The sequence below is a fragment of the Microchirus variegatus genome (assembly GCF_963457635.1).
Source record: "Microchirus variegatus genome assembly, chromosome: 18".
In the NCBI taxonomy this organism is placed as follows: domain Eukaryota; kingdom Metazoa; phylum Chordata; class Actinopteri; order Pleuronectiformes; family Soleidae; genus Microchirus; species Microchirus variegatus.
In genome coordinates, this window is record NC_139819.1 from 15,486,450 (window position 1) to 15,512,166 (window position 25,717).

The window sequence follows — 25,717 nt, forward strand, 5'->3', positions numbered from 1 at the left end:
AATGAATATCATTGAAATAATCAAAATAGTCTTTTGCCTGGATGCATGAACTAATAAATTATTTTGATCAATCTCTGCACAAACAAAAAGCTTGCCAGAGAGAAAATATCTAATGAAGAATTCAAACATGTTAATTAATTCAGAATAACTTCAGTTCCCAAGATATTGAACTTTCTCTTCAGTCTTCACATATGAAAAAATGATTCTGAGGAAACAGAAAATCTAATTATGAAATCACCATGTAAGGGCATTTCATTTCTTCCGTTTTACACGGCGAGAAAATGAATCTTGCTACGGTCACATTCTAATAATAAATATTCTAATAATTCTAATAATGACAGTGGTCAGAGTTTGTCCGTCATGGCTTCCTGGATTTGTCTGGTGAGCTCAGCGATGATTCGGTCTTGGTGTGTGTAGACACCTGTCCTCAGCAGAGTGTCTCTCTCCTCCAGCAGGCGGCTCAGATGTTCCTCAGCACTCTCATTCAGACCCGTGGCAGGGGCGGGGCCAGGCATGGAGGAGGCGGGGCCTAATCTTTCCTGCTGCTTTAATCTGAGAAAAACATGTTGAACAATATACTATATTTTAAACATGGTTTAATTTGGTACAAAGACTGACGCAAGGCAAGTTGGAAGCACTGCTGAAAATGAAACCTTCATAATTCATAATAAAGTATTTTGATTATGATGAAAATTTTGGCTCCTCGTGAACTTGATCTTCTTGTATTGAAAATTAGTGCTTTGCAGATAGAAGGTGAAGCAAATAAGCGCTCCTAAAACAAGTTTCTTGGATTGCGTCTGGTCGAGTAACTCGAAGTTAAAGGTGAAGTAAGTAGTTTATAGTGACATCTAGAGGAGAGGCTGAAATTTACAACAACGAACTGCTCCTCTGCTCAGCCCCTCCCTTCCCTGAGCGCTACGGTGTCCTCAGCCGGTCAAATGTCGTCCTGTGTGTCTTGAACACAGAACCATAATGATAATGTCTTCTTAAGTTCCGCACTGGAGCTTTGAATTTGGTTTCTTTCTGTTCACTTTTGTTAATTGTCCTAAATATATAAAAACGGTGTCATCTTTAAAACAGTTCGAAAAACTCTAAAACAGATAAAATATTAAAAATGAAAACAAAAAGTTTCAGACTTGTGTTATACTAAGTGTGTTGAAGCCCGAGGACATCGATGACTCCTTACCTGTTGAGCTCATTCCTGATGTCATCCAGCTCCCGCCTGTCCTGACGGTCCGCTTCCTTCTCCTCTGTTGCTAGGTAATGCTGCCTCATGGCCTCGAGCTCTGCCTGCTGCTTCTTCAAACGCATCATGGTGTTTTCCTGCTCATGCTGCAAAATAAATAATTGTTGTTGTTGTTGTTTTTTTCATTTTTAAAACATCTACATCTACAACATCTGTACAAATTGTTGAATGGGATTTCAATCATCCATTAAAAGCTGGGGTAGGAAATTTGCATTTTATCAGTCAATAATTACATATGGTAAATGGGCAATATACAGATGGCGCTTTTCTAGTAACCACTCAAACGTGCTGCTTTACACAATTGTCTTGACGTTCACCCACACTGTCATACACCACAGCATATTTTTTTTATCACTCAACCCACAACGTTTGGGTTGAAAGACAAACTCGCTCTACCACTGAACTACTGTCACCCATCAACAACCTACAACACTCGTTCATCATCTAGCTATAAATTGAGTAAGTGCAGTGCCGTGGTTAAATGTATCGGGGAAAGAAGCACACATAGGCTTTCACTGCGCTACTGTAGCCACTCCCCCTCTCGCTCACACAGCACTGTGGGCTACCTGAGGATTTTGCAACACTCCAACAAATACAGGTATGCGGTAGCTACTCAAAACTATGTAAAACATGATGTGCAATAAACATCCGGCCTAGTTTGGACGTCTTGAGACTTTGAATAAACAACTGACAATTCCGATTGACAATTTTAAAGAGTGATAATGGTCCCAAATGTATGTACGTTTCAGAATCCCACACAGAACAACCAGCTACAGACAACAAGTGATAGACAGAATAGCATTTTGCCATTGCACATTAACCTAGAGTCAAAAATAAAATAGCCAATGACACAATTTGAATGCAGTAGCTGGTGTTTGAGCAGAGAGGTAGTAACGTATAATTTCGATACTTTACCATAAACTGTGAAGGTTTGCACAAGGATCCTCAATTTGCATGACTAGATACACATATATAATGGCTTTTACTTGAAATAGGTGGTTTAGGGGTTTAGTTAGACTTTAATAACAACAGCTTACGCTGCCAAGATAGGTAAAACAGTCCAAACAATATTTCTAAATATAGGTATCAATATGGGAAGAAACTTTCAGGACAGAGAGCCTCGTCCTAAAACATTAGTATTCAACCACCTGGAGATGAGATTCAACAGTCAACTGCAGCATCACTGTGGCATCAACATGGATAATATTGTATAATAAATGCATTAAAAACCCTTTGATTTCATTTTCATGTAAAGTGGTTACAGTGTTACACAAACACCTCCCTTGCTCGATATGGAAGAATTTACTTTTATTACAGCCAATGGGAAAAAGTGTGGGCACACCTGTAAATGTTTGTGATTTTCCTTTATAAATCATTGGTTGTTTGAATAAGAAATGTCAGATAAATATATCAGGAGACAAACACAGTGATATTTGAGAAGTGAAATAAAGTTTATATGATTTACACAAAGTGTGCAAGAATTATTGAAACAAAATTAGGCGTGTGCATAAATTTAGGCAACCTTGTCATTTTATTGATTTCAATACCTTTAGCATTAATTGGGGCAGACCAAGAAAAATCTAAAATAAGCAGAGAAAAAGGATGGTGAGAACAGTCACAGAGAAAAGGCTTTTTCTGCATTACTCTTCCATACAGCATCTCATTGTGTAAAGTGCGCTGATGATGTTGTAGGTCTTTGGACCTGGTCTGTGGGTTGACTGTGACTGTTCTCACCATCCTTCACCTCTGCTTATCTGAGATTTTTCTTGGTCGGCCACTTCGGGCCTTAACTAGAACTGTGCCTGTAGTCTTCCAATTAATTATGATGAAAATTTCTTCATTCAGAGAAGATGCAAAGAGGAGAAACACTTACAATTGGCCTCCTTAAATACCCTTTCTCGTGATTGGATTCACCTGTGTATGGAGGTCAAGGGTCACTGAGGTTACCAAACCAATTTTGAGTTCCAATAATTATTGCTAAACGTATTGAAATCAATAAAATGACAAAGGTGCCTAAATTTATGCACATGCCTAATTTTGTGTAAATAATTCTTGCAGACTTTCTGTAAATCATATCAACTTTAGTTTGTCTCCTATATGATATATTTAACTGAAATTTCTTTCAGAATACACTGAAAAGGGTGCAAAATCCTCAAACTAGAGAAGCTGATAAAAATTTGCATCTAAAAATGGGTTTGATGATTTAATTAATACAATGTATTTACATTTTATTATGAACATATTAAAAAATAAATGTTAATCAGTTAATGGATTTTCTGAAACTCTTCATCATGACTCAACGTGTTTTGAAAAAACCACCTCGATTTCAAACATGTTTGACTTCCCTACATGAATCCAACACTGAGCAGTTTTGAACTGAGAACATTTGAAAACATACCTCTGACCTTGCTGTTGAAACATTTGTGCTCAGATGCCAAGAAGCTGTTTGTTTTTCTAATTACACAGACTGAAGCTTAGTGATGAATTTGTCTGGTTTCACATTTTCATAAAACCTCCCTGAGAAAGATGCTGCGGGACCTTTCGAGAATTCACACACAGTCCAAAGGCAACATCATGAGAACAGAAAGAAAATGTCATAAAAATGTCTAAAAGTTGTATTTCTCTCATCTGCTTCGAGCTCCAGCGCCATAATTACCCTCAGCACCACTGTTGAATCGTTGTACTGGCTTACAGCTGAATGTTAATAAATCAGGGGAACTGTCTGAGCAATAAAACAAAAACAAAAAAGAAATGTGTCTCAGGCCCTTGCACAACTTACAAAGTACAAATTGAAAGTTATGAATTAAACGTTGCAACTCACTCATTTCATCCTCCACATGAGACTCATCTGTGCCAATCTCAGCTGACATAGGTCGAAAGGAATATTACAACCTGTCCATTTAGAGTGTTTACCTAATCCCCAAATCTGCATGTGCTTGGACTGTGGGAGGAAACCGGAGAACCCGGAGAAAACCCACATACACAGGCAGAACATGCAAACTCATGCAAACATGCAGAAAGGCCCTTGTTCCGACCGGGTCCAATACCCAGGTCTTCTTGCTGCAAAGAATGTATTAAAATGTTTTACTTTGGTATAATTTATAATAAAATTCCAGTAAATCATTTGCTTTATTATTGGATAATGAAAGGGTCTCTACACAAAGAGTAGACACTTCATATGACCCAAGTCAATCTCCTTATCTCTTAAAGGCTCCACACCTATTTTTGTATTCATCATCTGTCTCTCTTTAAAAACTTTTCTGCTTTTTAGGTTTCTTTGCAGTGTAGGCAGTTGTTACGAATGCTGGACTAGCAACTTTATCACAGAAGAGAAGTATACATCCGCAGTGTGAATGTTAAAGTCACCTGTCAGAGTCAGATTTCCTGTAGTCTGGAAACAGTTTCAAAGAGCTGCACAAGTATAGTTCTCTCTTAGATAGCCAGGATCATGAGCATCGCATCCTTTGAGTTTTCCCACAAAATACATCCTTGTCCAGTCCAGTCGAGGAATGTCCCATATTTAAGGCTACATTACAATATGTTCACTCACTAGCAACGAATAGTGATTAATACACAAACATATACTTCCTCTAAGAGACCGACTTCATCATTAAAAAACAACATGTGAGGGAGCAGACTGAGTGAGAGAGAAGGTAAAACTGGATTCTATCGGTGTTCTGGTGATACAGAGCAGACGGGCACGCAAGCAAGGGACACTGTACTGACTTCCATTCATTTGGAATGGAAGCCGTATCCATTACAAAGCAGTATCCATAACCTTGACCATAACCAGTTAATGCCTTAACCTCACCACAATTCAAATCTTAGTATTTGACTTAAATAAATCCTCAGGAATGAGGTTCTGCCTCATTTGGACCAGGTTTTGGTCCCCATGAGGACTACTGGACCTTGTCAGGGTCAGTGTTTATGCTGGAGAATGTCCTAAAGAGGTAACAAATACAAGAACACACACACACAGCTCCCATTTTCACATAGCTGATCTCCTCACCTCCTAACAGAGAAAATACACAAGAAAACACACAATCTCTCATGAACACATCATTCATTCACACACACACACACACACGCACAGATGGTGTGTTGACACAGCCCGGCTCCCTGTGGACCATTAGCTGTCTGTATTTCAAGCCGTTTTAAGGCTAATTACAAGGAAAACAAACAGGCTAAACATTTTCTCTAGTGCCCGCTGCCAAGGACAATCTGAGTCTGAGTCCTGAAACAATTAGAGGACGAGGTGATACGGAGGCCTAAGCAATGTGGTGGGAGCAGGGGTGACAGAAAAGCTACTAAAACTTTGTCTCGTGAAACTGATGTTTTTCAGTCTTGAACCTCCCAGCAGCCTCAGCGGACACTGCCCCAGGCTTGTGGAGAAGATACATAGTCCAAGGAGGCTGAACTAAAATGTCACCTTCCAACAGAGCTGCAGCTGGGAATGTTACAGATCACCATCAACTTTTGACATATTTAAGTGTTAATGGCATGAAACAAGAGTACCTTTAAGCCAGATATTTTTATGTAAAAGTGAGTTCTGTCAATGTTGACCACTGTCATCACCTTTCAAACATTTTCTGCAATGAAACTTGGGATAGGTTGGGTCAGCCCAAGTGGCTGCAACTACAAAAAATACCACCATGTGCCTGGGAGTACAGACGATCACACTGTTCGTCTGTTTTAATGTTTCCACATTTCTGATTGTCTAAAAGAAGAGGAAACATTTCTTTGAGTTCTAATCACATGTAGTTATACGAGAATCACCAATTAATCCACCTTGCAGTTAATGCGATTATCATACCTCGCCATCAAGGATTTATTTCACAAATACTCAAAATTCACATAAATATAGGAAACACAACTAATGCCTTGTGTATGTTACAGAAAGTTCTGTCAATTGGAAGAGAAACTAAACAGTAACTGAAAGTTGTATTTGTCAAATTAAAAAATAAAATAGGACATCATTACGTCCATCAGATTTGTTTGCCAGACCATTATGTCATCTGTAGGTTATGGGACTGTAGTTGGATCTTAACATTACAACATCAGTCGTTATGACTGCTCATGTAAATCAGAATTGGGATAACGTTGGCTGATCAACCACAAAACCCATCAACATCAACTCATTCAAAAGAACCATTTGTTATGTAATTGAACACACCTTCGCTACAGGTGTCGTGAGGGGCCATGGAAAGTCCTGTGCTTGTCTAAATATTTTTGAAATGGTGAAAAAATAAATTCTGATCGTCTTTTCAACAGATCACACCAGCAACTTGATATCTGTCTCATACAGCGCTGGGCAGAGGCAGCAAAAGATGACGTCCGACCCTCATCATTCCTTTATAACTCCAACTCAAACAAGCCAGACAATGGTAAACTGTGAACAAGCTGTGAGCTGCAGAGGGACTGTGAGGCATGAGAGGAAGTCCACATGGGATTGATGGAGGTTTCAAACAGTCAGGGGCAGATTTCTGGGATGAATGACCAAAGAATGACTTCTCATCGCTCAAGTTCCCCTTGTTCCTTCCTCCATTACTCGCCTCTAGTAAGTAAGTTGTACAGAGCAGCAGGGGGAGAACAGCTCATACAAACACTTTCATGTCATTGCTCACATATGGACACACTTTTCTCAGCTCAGATGTAGTTTTCTGAGCAGCTTGCAACCTGTGGGAGTTGTGTTTTTTTTGTATTTCTCTTTAGATGTCTCTTTACAAGGTTTTTTAGGGATATGATGGATAAAACATGCAGAGAAATTGGTCCAATTGGAGCCCACATTAGAGTGAGAAAAAAAGTTTCCACAACAGACTGCACCCAGCTGCAATAACAAAGAAAATAGTAATAATAAAAATAAAAAAAATAAAAAAACTTTTAAATGTGTTACAGCTACTGCTGTGTTGTAGTAATACAGTTAATTTACCATGAACAATAAGGTTTTGTGTATCTTCATATGATCTCATATGATACAAACACCATCACATCACAAACCATTATATTTGGGTTTAATGAGTATTTTTTAGTATTGCGTATCAATACTACGATTTATGGTTAATTTAGTTAAAATCACAGAAACGGTTTATTTTAATCATATTTCAAGTTTTAACTCATAGCACTGTAACATTTACATGAACATGTTTTCAGGATCTGTATACAGGACACTCTGTTGGTTTTCACACTGATAAGCAGGAGATATTGTATACAAGAACAGAGTTTAGGAATGTGGCTTGTGTGTCTGTGATAGAGGTTTTCAGTCTGGTCCAAGTGAAACCAAAACCAAAGTAAAGTCATTTCTCCACAGGACCATACAACCCTTCAATGTTTCACTATAGGGAAGAGGAGAGGTAGCCTTCTCTGCATAGTCTGTCTGTCTCTCCACCGCTCCTCTACTTCCTATAACAATGTTTGTGTACTGACTGTCCACTGCCCCACTGTTTACTGCTTACTCCGTCTACACTGTTTACTGGCTAGATTAGCCCATATGCACAAACCCTCCCTCCATCCCCCAGTCTGGACTGTGACCTAACTTAATACTTGACAAACAGATATTACCCTATTAATTCAAACCAATCCTTGCCCTACTATAGTTCTTATATTACTATGTCTACACTTTTATCTTATATTGCCCATATTTAATGCTAGTCTCTAGCTATAGTTCTTATATTACCATGTCTACACTGTTCTCTTATAATCCATATTTAATGCTGGTCTTTATCCCTGCACCGTTGCACTGTTAGACTTATTTGCACTACCACCATGACACACACTTCAGAGCCCCTTACCACTGCATACTCTGCCCTGTCACTGCAAGCACCTCATGCTTACTGTGCATACTGTACATCCCCGGATCATATTGCGGGTGATGCTTTAAGCTGGGACCTTGAGTTTCCCCTTGGGGATCAATAAAGTATCTATCAATCATCTGTCAGATCACAGAACAACAAGGTTTTTTGTTGTTGTTGTTTTTTTAAGTTTGTTATACCTTAATTTATCAGTTTCAGATCTCAGGCAAGCTTATAAAATACTCTAGGAGTATTACGTTTATAAAGCCCATGTCTCAAATCACTTCTCTAAGGAATTTGACAATCAAACTTCCTCCGACTAGGATCAAAGTTAGTTGATGTCGCATTTAAATTCCTTCAGCACGATGTTTGTGTTGGAGGAAGTTTACCAATGAAGCAAGAATTTTTCACATTACATTTTACAACTGTTTGTCTTTGATGTTTTTAAGCCAAGTTGGACTAAAAACCATTCAAGTAAAATCCCTTTGAATGCCCTGACCCTGCCTGTCTTGAACAAACACCCCTCGTTACTGAAGCTCAGTAATATTCCAGGAATGAACAGTGGGAACCACCAGTATCTCTGCTGAGACCAGTAAAACTGAAATTCCCTCAGACAACATCTTACATCTGTTGTTTGACAGACATGGTTTTACACAAACAGACATGCAACATCATGAGAGAGAATGGTTTAGTCTGGACTGACATGAGGGAACTGAAGCTTAAACTTCATGAACGGGTCCAAACACAGCCACTGATCAGTGGAGCTGGTATAAAACCACAATATACTCAAACTTCAATACTTATCCAGTCAAACAAAACATGAAAAAAATAAGTTCCTAATGGCCACCAGGGGGTGACTCCACTGGTTTGCGGATAAGTCTGCAAAAATAAGCATCAATAAACTTTCCCCCTACTCTCACAGTCACTAGTCTTAATTCTTCTATGACAGCAGGTCAACGCGACAGCACCGCTAATGCTAGTGATGCAAGCAATACTTACAAACGTTGCTCTTTCCAAATTCTATATTATTCTAAATAAATCTAATTATACCAGTCAGATTTACTTACTTGTGCAAGTACGTTGAGTAAACACAAATGATGCAATGGTGACTACAGCAAGTAATGGCGCTAAAGAAATGGATTTGTATTAAGTGTAAAAACACCACCGTAGTATGTCGAGTGAGGGTTTGTTTTTTTTGAGTCCGTGTTGTTGTTGGATTCACAGATATAACTACATCATGAGGTCTTTGCTTCCTTCTTAATATAAATCACAACAATGAAAACTTTCCACTGCAACTATAAACTCTTTGATTCAATATTTTTGCTTTGAAAAGACCAAACCTCAGCTCCTTGTCCCAATATTTTGAATGTAAAAACACCGCAGCTGAGACTCTGATCTAATACTTTGCTGCTGTGAGGATATTAATTCTCACTCTGCCTCTCCGACCCCCCCCCCCCCATGCCTCCTGGGTTGAAAAGCACATTATTCCTTGGACAAGAATTTTTATGATCCAACTTGAGATAAACAGCATGCCATGCGAAGCGCTGATAGGAGAGAATAAATAGACGGGGAGAAGCCGAGAAAAACCAAACAAGCCTAAGTTTAAAAAAAAAAAAACACCAACGACCAAGACGGATGGTCGTGTAAACACAGGCCTGTTATATTTTTTTTCTTTCTTTTTTTAAAAGCGAGAGTGTGACATCTGAATGGTTAGTACACAGACAGCTTACAGCTCAACACAATCACAGGCATGATTAATAGGCGAGTGGTGACACTCGGCACCAAACCCCCCTTAGACCTATATAAATCACAGTGTTTTCTTTACAATGATGTGGCACTTAGAGAAGAGAGGATGAGGGAGATGGACTATGAGAAAGCAATAGAGAAAAGAGTGACAAAAATTAATTTAAAAAAGAATAAAGAGCGAGAGACCACCAAAGCGATACCTCAGGTTTTTGAAGTGTGATTATGTGAGGTACTGATGCAAAGCCAGAGGAGGCTGCGCTGTGAGCGCCCCCTGTACCTAGAAGGCAGCAGGCTCACTGTGAAAACATTGTTGGCAGCAGGGACAACAGGAAAAACTGACAGACAAACGACTCAAATAATAAAATCTACACCACCTTAAGTCTACAATACATTAGGCAGTTTTGATATCTTTAACGATACACGTATATAAAAGAGAGAAGTTTTAGAACAATGATAGAAGGGGGAAAGGATACAGTAAGCTAAAAGACGATGACGCAAAACTAAGTAAAAGTAAGAAAGGAAGAGAATGAGGGAAGAAAAAAATTGTGTGCAGGTTAGAGAAGAGGACCGAGAAAGAGAGACTGAGAGAGATTTTCCAGCTGGTTAATGTCAGTAACAGTTATTGGCTTCTCAGATAAAGTCTGCGTGTGTTTACGTTAGTTTACGCTGAGTAAAGCCCCCACTTAGTGCTCTGTGTGTGTTTTTGCGTGTGTGTGTGTGCGCAATTTTGTACCGGAGCCAAATATTTAGCTGAGGTGAAGGTGTGTGTGTGTTCTTGCTTTTGATAAATGGCTGCCAACATCACTAAATGGATGACGTATGTTATGAGTAGTCATGTGTCTTTGCTGCTCTTCCACAGATCGTCTCTTGTCTTAACAGGCATCGACCTATCTGTTGTCTCTCTCGCAGTCATGGTGTGATAATCAGCTGACAGATGGTGGCAGTGCTGAGCTCAGTTTCCTACACTCGCTCCATGTCTTTAAACAGAGCTTTCAAATTTCCTAACACTGTCAGCTCTTCTCCAGCAGCAGATTAACAATCTGCAGCATCCCGGCACAGAAAAACTAAATTATCTGCAGAAAAGTATGAATGCTATGAAAGCTCCACTCGGCCATACCCAATTTTTTATTTCAGCTTTTTTTTTTTAAAGTCAAAACTGTCTGTTCAACTTTGTTTAGGAAGCCAACAAAATAGTTGGTGCTTACGCAAATATATGACAGACAAGTTTAACACAAGGCCAAGTAGATCCTGTCAAGTTGTCATCATCCACTTCTGGATTAATTCATTCTACCCTCTGGTCTAAGATATAAGGCACCCCAGGGTCCATTGTTAGTGGCAGTGATTTGACCATTTTTAATGTTTATGTTTAACAATATTGTTTTCTAAGGGATTCTTTTAAGTAAAGATTGTTTGTGCCATGTCTTTGTTAATTATTTTTGTGGGGTTTTTTTCATTGTTTTTATATCGCCAACTGCAAAAAAAATCTCTTATTTTGTATTACAATGTTTTACATTTTTCTCTGACACACGCAGTAGCTCTTTAAAATTGAATTTCACTTTCCAGTGGCAATTCTCCCTCTATAGGAAAAACACATCAATTGCATTCAACAGATTCAACTGAGGCAACTGAGGTTTCTAACATTAAAGATCCAGATTCCTTGTGGGATTTCATGTTTTTCAATGCCTGATAAATTTTTACAATTGTATGCGTCTTTGTTTCAGCCTTAATAATTCAATGTGCATCAAATGAATAGTGTGTTCATTTCTTTTGCAGCGTGTGAAAGTTCTCTGAGAGATAAACATCAACTAAAAGAAAACAACAACTTCTTGAGAGAATGTTCATCAGTTCTCAATTAAACATTTTTTGGTTTGATTTTCTTAAACATTTTGCAGATTTTCTTTGTTTTCTATGAAGAAAGATAATTTCTCTCTGAATGTGTAACAATGACATTACACTGACACAGAGCTGAGACCTCGACTGTAGGTGCAAATGTACCTGTTTGAACCTGGCCAGTTCTTTTAAGGCTCGTCCCCACTGCTGCTTGTAATGAAGCTTGGACTTGGTGGTGGTTTCCAGCTTTCTCTCCAGTTCAACCTAGACAATCAAAGGACAAAGTTTTATTATTAAATTTACTAAAATCACAAATTTCCTCCAACTAAATTTAAATAGTGAAACATTCTTTGACAATTAATTTCAATTAAAAAAAAGTAAATTAATAAATATAAACATAAGGCCCACACAGGAGGAGAGTGGCAAGCACTGCTGCCTTCCAGCAAAAAGTCCAAGGTTTGTGACCCTGTCCAAACAAGGGCCTTTCTGCATAGAGTTTGCATGATCTCCCTGTCTCTGGGTTCTCTGGCTTCCTCCACTAGTCCAAAACCATGCAGAGGTTAATTGAACACTATAAATTGCCCGTATGTGTGAATGTTTAAGGATTGACTGATTGCAAAATAAAATTTGTGTCAACTAATATATAAAAGAACAGACTAAATAATAAAGTCAATTTATCGTTTCAAATTTAAATGGACAATATAGATATCAGTCAAGGTTTGATTTACAAAAACAGCCAATAAGTAAGAGATTTAAATACAGTTTCAGGTTCTAGAATAAGGATGATTTGAAAATCTAAAACAATTATTTCTTATTCATAAACTAAGTTAAAATGTAGATTTAAAATCAGCCTCAACACTACCCCATACTTGATACACTCTGTTATATGCTGTAAAGGTGGATTATCAAATATAGTCAACAAAAATATAAACACAAACTTGAAATGGTGAACAAAAATAGAATGTCACGGCCACGATTGACAACCTGGTGATACCGGTGTACCGCTCTGCGTGAGGCTAATGGTAACACAACTTCAATAACGTGCGTGTCGCACGTTATTGAAGTTTGTGAACTTAGATCATTGATCCCCATTGTGTTCTTCTTGCCATTACTCCAGGACTTTTGTTTAGACATTGATCCTAATGCTCGCAAATTAAAGCCACTTTATTGATAAAGTTGTACTGTTATTTTTGGATAGTTACTCTGTTTTGTCACATAACAATAACTAGCATAGCACTAACTAGAATCACAAGTTTTTCTTTGTGTGTTTATATTTGTGTTGTGTGTATTAGAAAGCTCTTTATCTTGGTAGAAATGCCATTTTAAACTCGCAGATCACCTTCTCCAGCATCATCAGGTTCATCTCTGACTGTAGTTTGAACTCAGGTCTCATGTTCTGTTGTTCTCTGTAGGACTGAAATTCTTTCTCCAGCTGTTTGTATCGAGACTCTGCATCTGAAATCTGCACAAACACATCGTCAAAAAAAAGAAAGAAAAAAAGAGTACAACAACTTTTTTAAGCCCTATAGAAGAAAAATAACTTTTTTTGCATCTGCCTCTACCTGCTGCAGCACCCGGCTTCTCTCCTCCTCCATCAGTAGCACTTTCTCTTTCTCTAGCACCACCCGATGGTCACACTCCTGCTGCAGCCTCCTGCTGCTCTCCTGCAGTTCCCTCTGACTCAGCTCATGCTCTGTTTTCAGTTCCCTCTGCAGCCTCTGGGTCTAGACAGACATGAACACACACTGATGAGCAGAGTTCAAGGGCAAATCCATTAATACAAATATGTCACCCTGTACTATAGTTACATTCTTTGGGGATCCACTTTTTAAGGGCAATCAATCGTGACCCAAATCACAATATAAATTGTGACAAGAGCTAAATTGACCATAATGTAGCAGCTAAATTACAGCTATATCTACATATATATCTATATCTACATGTGTACATAAATTCATTAATTAGTCAGCCCTGACTGTGCTGAGAACCAGTCTACGACATGGAGGTTTAATCTCTGTTAAAACATGGCTATTCTGGGGCACAGCCTCACATAATAGAGATACACAGTTGATGTTCCGTAAGTTCAAATGTGTTATTTTGTGACTTTGGTGTTAGAAATCCTTTGTTTATATTTAACTAACTAACAAACTTACTAAAACAAGACAGCAGTGTACGAGTAACTCATGTGTGCCATGAGCTAAAAATTCAGATTTTGGTGAGATTAAGTTGCAAACATTTTCATATAATATTGTAAACAATTTTATGAGGTGAGCCTTTTGTTAAATGGCAAAAAATTGCTTTTCCTTGCATGCATGCTAAAAGCCAAAGTGAGCCTCTGTGTCTCAGACTGGTTTTCAGTTTTATCTTGTAGTTTATCTTTCTCTGTGTAAAGTGTCAGAGGATGAACAGACGTGGAGCTCTGCTTCTGCCAGCTGTTTCTCTCTTTTCTCCAAATCAGACAGAGACTTCTGAAGCTGCTCCTCCAGTAGATTTAACTCCACCTCCTAAAGAAAGACAGAAAGAGAGAAAACACAGTTTGATTAATTGTGGGTTGTTGTGTACTTTGGATAGTATTTCTATATCAATATTTTGATTTGCAGTGCTTCTTTTAATTAATATGTATACACAGTTGTATGTAGTATACAAGTATTCAATAACTTCTATGTCACGTGATCCACTGGATCCAAACTAATCCAATAATATTGTTTTACCACCCAGCCAAAATGAATGACACACTACTGTGAATTTGGTTTTACTGCTTTATATATTTTGGATGAATAGTGCTTCAACTAGTATTTATTTTTCGATGAAAAGAAATATATAAAACAATAGATCTATTTGTTTTCACTAAATTCCAAGTGCCATGACTCCAAATATAATTCCACAATTAGATTATTTAATTTATCATATTTAGTATGAATATCACTAGTCAGACTCGTGCTTGAGTATGTGTTCACCTTCTTTCTGACCAGAGCTTCTCTCTCCTGATCCCTTTTCTTCCACTCGTCTCTTAATGTCTGCATGTAGGTCAGCTCCTTCCTCTTCAACTGAAAATATAAATAATTATTCAGCTTTAAATTCAATACAGTCCAACAAACCGATAGATGTGTAGAAGTGTGTTGTTTGTACCTGATCACTGAACATCTCCTCCTGCTCCTCCTTCCACAGCTCTAGCTCCAGGGCTTTGCGGTACTCAAGGGTTTCTCTTGGGGCTGTGGGGCCCAGGGGGGCAGCAGGCAGGCTGGGAGAAGCCGGTCTGGGTGCTGCAGGGTAGGAGGGCGGATGTGTGGGAGTAACTTCATTCTGAGACAAAAAAAATCAAAATAATAAAAAGCAATTTAAAATAAAATGTTCTCTCATGACTTTAATCAAAACTCAATTATAAAATACTCACCTAAAACATATTAACTGTGTGTAAAACAATTTTTGAGAAATTTCAAATTAAAAGTCCCATACTCATAACAAAAAAATTTTGCAGATAAAAATGAAATAAAAACAAGTTCTGAACAGATCTGACTGACTAGCTTGTGTTTAGGACATCTATTTTTGTTACAACCCGAACACACACAGATCTCAGTGGAATTCAAATATACAGTAATTAACAGTCACGTCACCTGCATAAAGTCTGACAAAATGCTGTCGCTGGCTTTGACCAGTCCGAGGTCCTCCAGCGTTGCCACATAGCTCAACTCTGCGACCTTCTCAGATAGGCTGATGGATGGACACGTGACATTAACAGAGGTGTACAAACACATTTATTGTCAGTCATGATGGCCGATGTAGTGTAGTTACATACTGTTGTGTGCTGACCACAGGAATTAGGTCCTGATAAGTTTGCTTCCAGCTCTGATCTCCAGTTGATGTCGGAAACCTGATCTTCTCAGAGCTCAGCAGGTGATATAGCTGGACTGAGGCTTGTCCAATCAGCCGGTCTCTATTGGTGGAGCTGTCCCACACTTCTATCTTCAGAGGAACTCTACAAAACACATACGCACAATAACACAAACATACTGCACCACACCACTGTTTTCTAAAGCAACCTAAACAAAATACCAAATAAATTAAACCATTAGACTCCACGAGTAAGAAAAATCTAACAAATGGTTCACAGATATTATTTATTTATTTTCATTTATTAGCAAGAGAGAAGATGGGAGCATTCTTACCTGAGGAAGGTGTCATGCAGTTGCTGCGGTAAGGAAGCAAAATCAAAGGCGCAGTAGGACTGAGGCAGGGTCACCTCCATGTTACTCTGGAGCTCCACAGGAGGGCTGGTTATAATGGGCGCTGGACTGCTGAAGAACGGATATGAATACCTGAAACAGAACAATACACAGCAATAAACAATACTATCACTGAACAACAACATGATAGAGACATGTGAGCTGCAGTGTTTGGTTACTAGGATTATTTATTAGAAAAACTCAATTAATAATATTCTGATTAAATCATCCTTGGACATGAACATCAAATGGCAGGTTTCCACTGGCTCTAATTTCCTCGCCTTGCCTCCCCTCGGCACGCCAAAGTTGCGTTCCAACTAGCATAATACCTGGTACCAGGTACTTTTTTTTGTACCTGCTCTGGCGAGGTTCCAAGCGTGCTGCGTAGGTAATATGATTTGGTGGCCGAAAGACTTTTATCACTGAAATAAAACCACCGAAACCATGTTATGATGACGCATGCAAAAACTGAGGCCAGATTATGAACTCCCAGCGACAGAACATTCTCTCTATTCTCAACCCCTTTGAGCAGTTAACTAAAGAGATCAGCTCATCCGATGCATCGGTTATTCCCCTATTGCAGCGCTAAATCGTCTTCTACACAAAGACATTGAGACGACGGAGTGAAAACAACTCGATCCACATCTTAAAGACAATTATTTGGATGTGGGGATAAAACTGGGCATAGAGAAATGATCCAGTCTGCGTTGAATACTAAGAGAGCCCACTGGAGACGTAGAAGTGCACGGTGCAGGACAGTGAGTACAGTACAATGCAGGGGCGGTGCGCAGTATAAAAGGGCCGTCTGTCTGCACCAGATGAGGGGGTACTACCACTTTTTTTTATTTATGTTGATTTATTTTACTTTTAAATGTGACCAGCATTGCATGGATTGTTTTAAGATTCACTGGCTGCCCGAGAGGCTGCCCGATAGGCCCTACCACCGGGCTTGACAGGTTTTCTGGGGGAAACCCTGGCATTACTGTTTGTCGCAAAAGGGTCATTTTGTATTCTTAAGTTAGACGGACATTGTTATGTATTATTAAATGATTGTCTTGTAAAATATCACTTAACTTCAGCCATGTGCTGCAATGCCACCAGGACACGATTTGAGTGTTATAGCTCCACTATTGGGTGCTGCTATATCCTTCATTCTTATTTACAATTACATATGAAAAAACTGACTGCACCTTTTAAATAAAAAATAATTTAAAATGAAATATTATAACAAACAGAACCTGAGTGTAGCAGCAATGGGGTGCGTCAGGGTAAGACCTCCTAGGCTCCGCAGGTACAGAGAGAAGTTGTAGTGATGGGTAGAGGATGGGATGGACACTTTGGGAGCAGAAATGCCGATAGATGACGCCCCGCAGTTGTCTGCAGCTTTGTTCTGCCTTTGCAGCTGCACCGGAACCTCCACATCTGCAATTGAACATGTGGACAAGAACAATAGCAAGGGCTGTCCAAAGTTTGACACATCTAACTTCAAGTTTTTGAGCTTCACCTGTTGGTCCCCTCGGCTCTTTAACACGAGGAAGCTCCTCCAGTAAACTGTCCTCCTCGCTCTCTGTGTGAGAGAAAGAAGGACGATGAAGAGTAGCTGTCGTCGAAGAGATGGGAGGTTTTTGGACTGGAGAGGTGCGATGTCTCGGTTCAACAGGAGGAGCAGCAAGTGGGATGGACTGTATCTGAGCTCCACCATCAACTTTGTTCCCTGAAATCTGAATGGAGCACAAACGACAATGTCACAGACTTTTATTATCATCATGAGAGAGCACAAACTACAATTCACTCTTAATATACCTGTGATGTAACCTCCTCTCTTCTCAGAGTAATGGACACACTGACAGTTGGCTGCAGATCAACAGGTAGCACAGGCAAAGCTTGTGTGATGTGTGTTGGAGGTTTGAGGACAAACACTCCCTCCACTACGGCTGCCTTATTGTCCAGATCCACAGAAATAGCAGCCAGATCTGAAAGAGACACATCTGTACTGCCCAGAGAGTGATTCCCACAGCACAGGTGGATCTGAGGATGGACAAACAGACGATGACATGTGACATGATGACATAGGTTGACATGGTAACACCTTATGCACCACACACTCCGACTCTCACCTGTAAACTGGGCTGTTGAGACAGGAAACACTTGAGAATCTGTTTGTTGCTCCGGATGCGTACAGAGGCGCGCTCCGGCTCAAAGTCAGGACTCAGTAGGCTCTGGAAAGGCTCACTGGTGATGTCGTTGCCCAGTAAAGAGTAGTAGAAGAAGAAGTTTGACCCTTCAGCAGACAGCTTCATGGTGTTTGGGATCAACTGTGAGTAACGGTGAGTCAGTGAAATGTCAGTTGAAATCTGTTAAAATATTTTGCTACAGCTATCACATTGGTTTCTCAAATCTAAATCTAGAAAAAATCCAACAATATTTTATATAATGGATGAACTCCACAAAGACACTCTCTTCTAAGGTTAAAATGAATACAAGCCTTCACTTATCAAAACTGTTCAGGAGGTGACATCAGGAGGAGAAGCTTAATGGCACCAATGCACAGGAATTTAGCCAAAAGAAGATTTTAATCAGTTATTTTAATTTCTTTACAGTTTCATAAAATACATTCTGAAAAGAGTGTATTTACAGATTGTTGTTTTTACACTTTATCACCATTGAAATGTGATATTATAAAATGACATCTAGGCTGACCTGTTCTAGTCTAGTGGCGAATGCGACAGTGATGGACAGGATGAACATGTCGCTGCAGTGATCAGCAGGTCCGACCTGATGGTGACCCTGGTCTGGGATCAGTACAGCCTCCAGCTTCTCTGGGAGCAGCTCAGTTACTGCTGGAGAACCTGCAGAGTGGCAGAAAGACAGGAAACATTTAATAATAAATCTTGATATCAAGTCTTGAAAAAGGTGTTGACAGTGATTTTTTATATTTAATTTGTTCTTAAAGGTGCCATATGTAAGAATGTTTTGTCAAAAACGGTTACTACATTCAAATTCAAAATACAGGGGTCTTTTGGGTTTCATTTTCTGACGTAACCCATGGTCCACTGACTGCAATGATTGCTAGAAAGCGGCAGGTGGCGCCACATGCCATAACATGATTTCAAAACATAAACATGATTTGCAGTCTGCAAAATATATTTTTAATGCAAATATTTTGGCTGTACTGTTGTTGTTGGTGAGTTCAGTTTGTTATATGAACATTATTCCTGAGTCTCTGTGAAATATTAGGAGGATTTTATGGCCAGTTGCTTTAGATTTATTACATAATGCACCTTTAAGATATATAGTTGCGAGTATTGGAACAGTGAGGAAAATTCCTTTATTTTTGTCGTAGACTGAACACATTTGGGTTTGACATCAAACGATGAATATGTGACAAGAGATCAACATTTGATCATTTTTATTTCCAGGTATTTACATCTGGATCTGATACACAACGAAGAAGATAGCATTATTTGGAATAGAATACAACATTTTAGGTGAGCAAAAGTATTGGAACAGAACAGATCGACTTAAAAAGGATTGAAGTGAAAAATTTAAAATTTATTTGCAAAGCTTTTGATTTCAATGTGCATCAAGCCTGTGACCCACTGACATCACTTAACCTTTGCATTCTTCTGCTGTGATGCTCTTCCTGGCCTTCACTGCAGCCTCTTTCAGCTGTTGTTTGTTTTGGTGGTTTACTCCCTTCAGTCAGGTTTAAGTCTGGAGACTGACTTGGCCAGTCTAAAATCTTCCACTTCTTGGCCCTGATTAACTAATTTGTGTGTTTGGGGTTGTTATCTTACTGCATGAAGAAGGATGTTCCAATCAGTTTGGTTGCATTGTTTCACAGATGAGCTTGTATGTGTGGGATCATGAGCAGAGCCGTTCTTTCTCTGAAGTTTAGCCTTTGCGTCACTTTGGTAAAAGTTAATCTTTGTCCATAAAACTTTGTCCCAGAATTGTTCAGGCTTGTCTCTGTACATTATGGCAAATTTGAGCCTGGCCTTCCTATTGTTCTTGCTAATGAGTGGTTTGCATTTTTTGGTGTAGCCTCTGTACATTTGTTCATGAAGTCTTCTGCGAACAGTAGATCGTGATACACCTCACTCCTGCCTTCTGGAGGTTGTTGCTGATGTCACTAAAAGTTGTTTTAGGGTCATTTACAGCTCTCACAATGTTTCTGTCATCAACTGCTGATATTTTCCTTGGTCTACCTGTTTGACATCTGTTGCTCAGTACACCAGTGGTTTCTATCTTCTTCAGGACATTGCAAATGTTTGTACTGGCTATGGCCAATGTTTGTCCAATGGCTCTATATGATTGGCCAACTTCTCTCCAATTCACAATTGCTTGTTTTTCACAAATCAATTAATAATCGTGTTAATTTATCATGATTTCAATGTCGATCAAAATAATTGTGATTATTATTTCAGCCCTACATTTAAGAGTGATCGATTGGGAATATTGGCTAGGCAGGAAACATAGTTTCCTATTATTGGCCGGCTGTTGCATGACATTCATAAAGATGATCTTCATAACTATTGAATAGTGAGGCACATTGGCCGATAACCGTTTAGAGTGCTGATATATTGTGCATCCCTACCGGTTTTATTTTGTGTTAAAAACCTTTCGAGCTGTCAAATTATTCTCAGTGTAGAACTGCTCTAACATGATGGTTATAATGTGTTATATAACCCATATAATACATTTATGTTCACACTTAAAATAAACATTGTTAATAGTTGTTATACATTACTATAAACCATTATAATGAGCATTATAAATGCATTATAAGGTCTTATGCATGTGCTCCTAATGCATTATAAACTAGACCTTCATAGAGAAAGACACTATTACTGGATGAGCTGACCTTGTCGAGGCGGGGCTTTCCTGGCTTTGAACCTTTCAGGAGAGGGGTCAGAGGACTTGGTGTCATTCTCCAGTGTGATGCAGAGGAGGAGTTCGGGCCTTTGTTTGGTGTACTTACTGCTCAGCAGTGGAAGCCAGCGAGGCTCCTGAAACATGAAACAGAAACTTTGTTCCCCTTTGCAGCTCAGTGAACAGAAGATGAAGACACATGCAGAGACATTTACCTGTTTGGCCTCCTGTACTGATCGCAGGTCGAGGATGATGTAGCCGATGCCCTCTCTCTTCTTGCTGACTGAGTCAACAGTGAAACACTGAAGCTTGATTGGAGTTCTCTGCAGTCTGAAAAGACATGATGTTGACATGATCGGTGTTATACAACTTGGAAAATATGTTTGGCACTCATGTCATGTTTTATGTCCAGACTTAACTGTTCAAGGGGATTAAGACATGTTTGTGAGACCACTGTGACACCTTGCCTTTTAATCTGCCCAAATCTATGGAGTTAACTTGTGAGTCTAAATGAAAATTGATGCCAAATTAAAAATTCTGCTCTCAAGGCATTCTTAAGATGATGCACTGAAAACCAAATAAAAGAAGAATCTCAGGTGTTTGTGACATTGGAATTGTAAAAAATGGACCTGTGTTGGTGTAGGGTCTTGCGGTCCAGCTCCCAGGCCAGCTCGGTGCTGAACTGTGGCTGCTCTCTGTGCTCAGCTGGATCAGTAGCGAGCTGCTCTCCATCAAAGCTCGCCTGCACCACCAGACTAAGGCGACCAGTCTTTGGGAAGTGACGTCCTGGAGAAAGATGGAAATCCTTATTCTCCAAGTCATGCCTGCACCACCAGACTAAGGCGACCAGTCTTTGGGAAGTGACGTCCTGGAGAAAGATGGAAATCCTTATTCTCCAAGTCATGCCTTCCCACACAGATCACAATCTCAGGTGTGTCAAGTACCATCAATTAACCTAATCTAAGCCTCGTTTGTTCCTGTTCTGTAAATTAAGGTCTAATCTTTGTGTCACTGTGTGAAGAAGACCGATTGGTCCTTTGTTTCTTCCATAGTAAAAAAAAGTGTGACAAAAAGCAACAGCAGAAGAATTGTTTTCACTTAAAATAGCAAAAGGAATATGTAGAGAAATGTTATTTAATTAATGGCAAATAATTAATTAATGTACGTTTACAAATTTTGTTTTCACAAACGTACTAAATTCTGCTCAGTGTAAAACTTTATTTTGATAGAGATTTGTGTTACTATTTATTTATACTGTATTTATATTTCCAAATTTTAAGTGCACTAGTACAGACCGATTGGAGTCAAGTAAAGTCAACTTAATTTCTCAAACACAACAAAAACAACCAGGATTGACCTAAGTGATTTACAGATTTAAAACTAATTTTTCTATTTTAGTAAACCTCTTAGTTTAGTTTAGTTTCTTTGGCATTTATTTCAGATATAGTACTTATAGGTCATAGGGTCTGGTTTACCCACTTAGTACCCATGAGTATTTTTTTTTTTTACTTCACTTATTCTTATACATTATCTGGGGTTTGTTTGTTTTTTTCCTGTAACTCTGGAACAATGTCTCGCACAATTACAATTTTCTCTGGGAGGAATTTCACATCAAGATTAAAACGGTTCCGAATATATTTGACAACTGAGATTATTTGTGGTCTAATCTGTTGAGCCTGAGAAAAGCCACTCATCCTCATCAATTATCAATCATCCTGGACTGAGCGGCAAGAAAGGTGTCCGAGTGTCAATGGTTCTAGGAATTTAGCTAAGCACATGCGCGGAACGGATCGAGTTTTTGCATTATTTGGAGCAAAGCTCCAATCTCGCAAGTTCGAATCCCACCTCACCCAAACGAAAAGTTATGACATTGGAACTCCCCCCCAGGTCATAGGTCCCTGACCAAGCCCTGTGTCTTGTGCAGGGAAAATACTTTTGCAGGGCAATAGATATACTTCCCTGGCACATCAGGGAAAAAGGCATGAATATGTGGGCCCCTGCTTTACAGGCTGGTGGTGACAGAACCTGCACAAATTACCTGTTGGCAGCTGCACTGCTGACTTCCTCTTTAAAGGGTGACGTACAGCACGTGACCCTGGCCATAGACACAACGCATCAAGCTCATTCAGGTTGAATAATGTTATGTTATGTACTTTGTGACTATTCAGAGAAGCCCAGTAAGCTGGCTCATATCTGGTTATAAAAAGGTGGATTCAGCTATCTGCCAAATAAATAACAATTTTTGAACAACTAGACAACAGTTTGCACTATATATTATATATATGTATATACATGCATACATATATGTGCATATATATGTACGTATACACATACATATATATATATATATATATATATGTATATATATATATATATATATATACATATATATATAAATAAATACTGTTATTCCTATTTATATATTTAGATATCTAGATAGATAGATATAATAAAATATCACTGAAAATCCTATTAATAATATTTAAATAATCACTTTTTAAACAATTTAAACGTTCAAACGTTAAACGTTAGTGGACACCGTCAACAATACCTAACAAAACTGGAACCAGCTTTTTTGCAGTCTTCATATGAATAAAAAGCATTAATTTACTATTTGAACAAAAAAGCTTCCACTTACTCTGAAAAGTGCAATACGTCCGTAGTGGTAAGAGTGTCTACGTTATTTACAGTATAGTTATTACAACGAGTCATAGTGTTATAAGTAGATTACCATGAATTATAAGATTGGGATGCATAAAATAGTACTATAAATACATATATTGGGTGTGTGGTGGAAACCTCGAGTGGGCCAGCCATACATTTGCCCCGCACGCCACGAAGTGTCACTCCAAGGTTTTCTCACAAGTTGGCAGCCCTGCTATGATATTTTGACTACTGTGTTTCCAACACCGTTAAAACAGAACGTAAAGTGAATGCTTTAATCGAACACGGTTGATCTCTTACCTTCCAGAATGGACACAACAATCAGAAGTTGGTCTCTCTTCGAAGCCATGTTCACTCTGTTCACTTTAACGTTAATCCACAGCGCGCTAATCCGGTTTACACGCTCCTTTAATGTAGAATTGCCTTTAAGACGCAACAAACTCGGAATACAGCATATTTTGACGCTATTATAAGTAGCGAACTGCCGCTTTTGTATTAAGCTTTGGCGCTTCCTATTTTGTTTTAAAACCGGAAGTGGGGAAAGTGGGTGACGCTTCGAGCGCCCTCTGCTTGTAGGAGGTAAAACTACAACAATACCACCAGAAACATCACAACAAATACACCACATTTCTATTGAGTAGTATGGACTTTCTAGATTTATAGTTTATAATATAACTATAATGTCAACAGTCATTAAATACTGTCAATTATACAAACAACTTAAAGAACTATCATTATATTTTTTTCGTGAGAATTCAAAATATTAACTGTATAAACAAGAAAAAACTCCACAGACCAAAGAATATATATATATAAACGTCCTTTAATCATGATTGCCAAATATATGAATTAAGGCATATACAGTATAAAAAAGCAACAGCAGGTTTCATATATATATATGACTTCAGTGTGTTATTAAATGATTACACAGGGTGGATGAACTGAACATACCAAGCAACCTTTATAAGACAAAACTGTGTCTCCAAAAGTTGACAGCATTTTGTAAACATAGTTCATAGCACTATATTCAAGTAATAGAATGATCACTGATACTATGCAGGTAAGGTGTTGTGTAAGTGAGGCAGAGCTGCTGATAGACAAACTTCAGCCAATGTAGTTTTATTGTCAAATGTGCAGGCAGAGACTTTAGAAAATTATATGTATTTGACCTCATGCTGCATTTACATGATTTATGAGCGATTGTAAAGACTTGTTTTTTTCATTCCTTGTGATGTGAATGCAGCATCAGGGGACAGTAAATGCAACATGTGTTGGCCATACTAGACCATGCTGATTGTTCACTGTCACCAATTAGTGCACACCAGTTGCCTCGCAAGTCGTAAGTCGGAACAGGAAATAACATCATACCCGAGTTACAGCATGTGCGTTCCACTTTGCACCAAACTTTACAACTTGAATATTCAATGGTTAATGTTAGTCGTATGGCTGGGTTTAGCAGCTGATCTCGTCCATGTGATGACCACATTAGCCTATCCAGTGTTTCATACATAAAAACACTGTAGCACCAGTAGGACAGTACATTGTGTACAACGAAATTGGACGTACAAAACCGAAGTTCTGAAGGAGAGCCATTGTGAATTTGCGAAAACATTTCAAAGAGTTTACTTGGAAAAAGAAACTTCATACTTGTAACTGCCTGGGTAAATAAAATCTAGGAGTACAAAGTGGCTGTGAATATCCTTCTTCTGTTTTTTCACAGTCACAGAGATCAGCACTAAGCTTACACAAGGTGTATTCAGCGGGGGACAGTGTTAGGGCAATGTGAAAAACAGAACACAGCCTATAAGACCTAAAGCATGCAGTTACATCTATGTTGTATGACGTGTCCTTTGTCGACATGTCTGGTTAAAGATCAGCATTATTTCAAGTGGAAACCTGCCAAAACACATGTCAGAGAGCGTTACATTCATGCATGGCAGAAAATGTTGAAAAAAGAAAGCGGAGACAAGCAATGATGGCGTGTTATGTCAAACAGTCGGAGTTAACTGCTGTGGTCAAACATTATGAGGCAGAGTTTATAAGTATCTGGGCTGTAAACTCGTTCATTAACAACACTGCCTTCTCTGTGACACAGCCACACTTGATACTTTGGGTATGATACAGCAAGTCATGCAGCTGCTACATTAGACTGACAGTAAAGTCTGTAGTTTTTAGGTTGAGTTTCAATCAATGTATCAAAGTAAGGAATTCACATTTAACTTTTTTTTTTGTTGTTAGTTTTTTGTTTTGTTCATGTGAATGTTGATGGGAATGACACCTCATGCAGCCAACCTAATCTTACGTTTTCCATAAGAATAGTTTTGTTTTCAAATATATAATTCTCAGTG

The 25,717-nt window shown here is 38.8% G+C and overlaps 1 protein-coding gene across 1 annotated transcript; it reads right to left on the bottom strand.

Annotated features, from left to right (window-relative positions):
* Nucleotides 1–344: 344 nt before the first annotated feature.
* On the bottom strand, nt 345–23,718 carry cep120 (centrosomal protein 120; the record flags this gene model as incomplete). The annotated part of the gene is made up of 20 exons (XM_083904605.1): nt 345–552; nt 1,187–1,332; nt 11,776–11,874; nt 12,950–13,072; nt 13,173–13,334; nt 14,022–14,114; nt 14,568–14,657; nt 14,740–14,913; nt 15,225–15,321; nt 15,407–15,586; nt 15,777–15,926; nt 17,072–17,255; nt 17,338–17,554; nt 17,637–17,861; nt 17,951–18,148; nt 18,534–18,682; nt 20,698–20,842; nt 20,921–21,035; nt 21,335–21,491; nt 23,670–23,718. The coding sequence occupies 20 exons, from the start codon at nt 23,716–23,718 to the stop codon at nt 345–347; spliced, it is 2,961 nt and encodes a 986-aa protein (XP_083760731.1).
* Nucleotides 23,719–25,717: the final 1,999 nt, after the last annotated feature.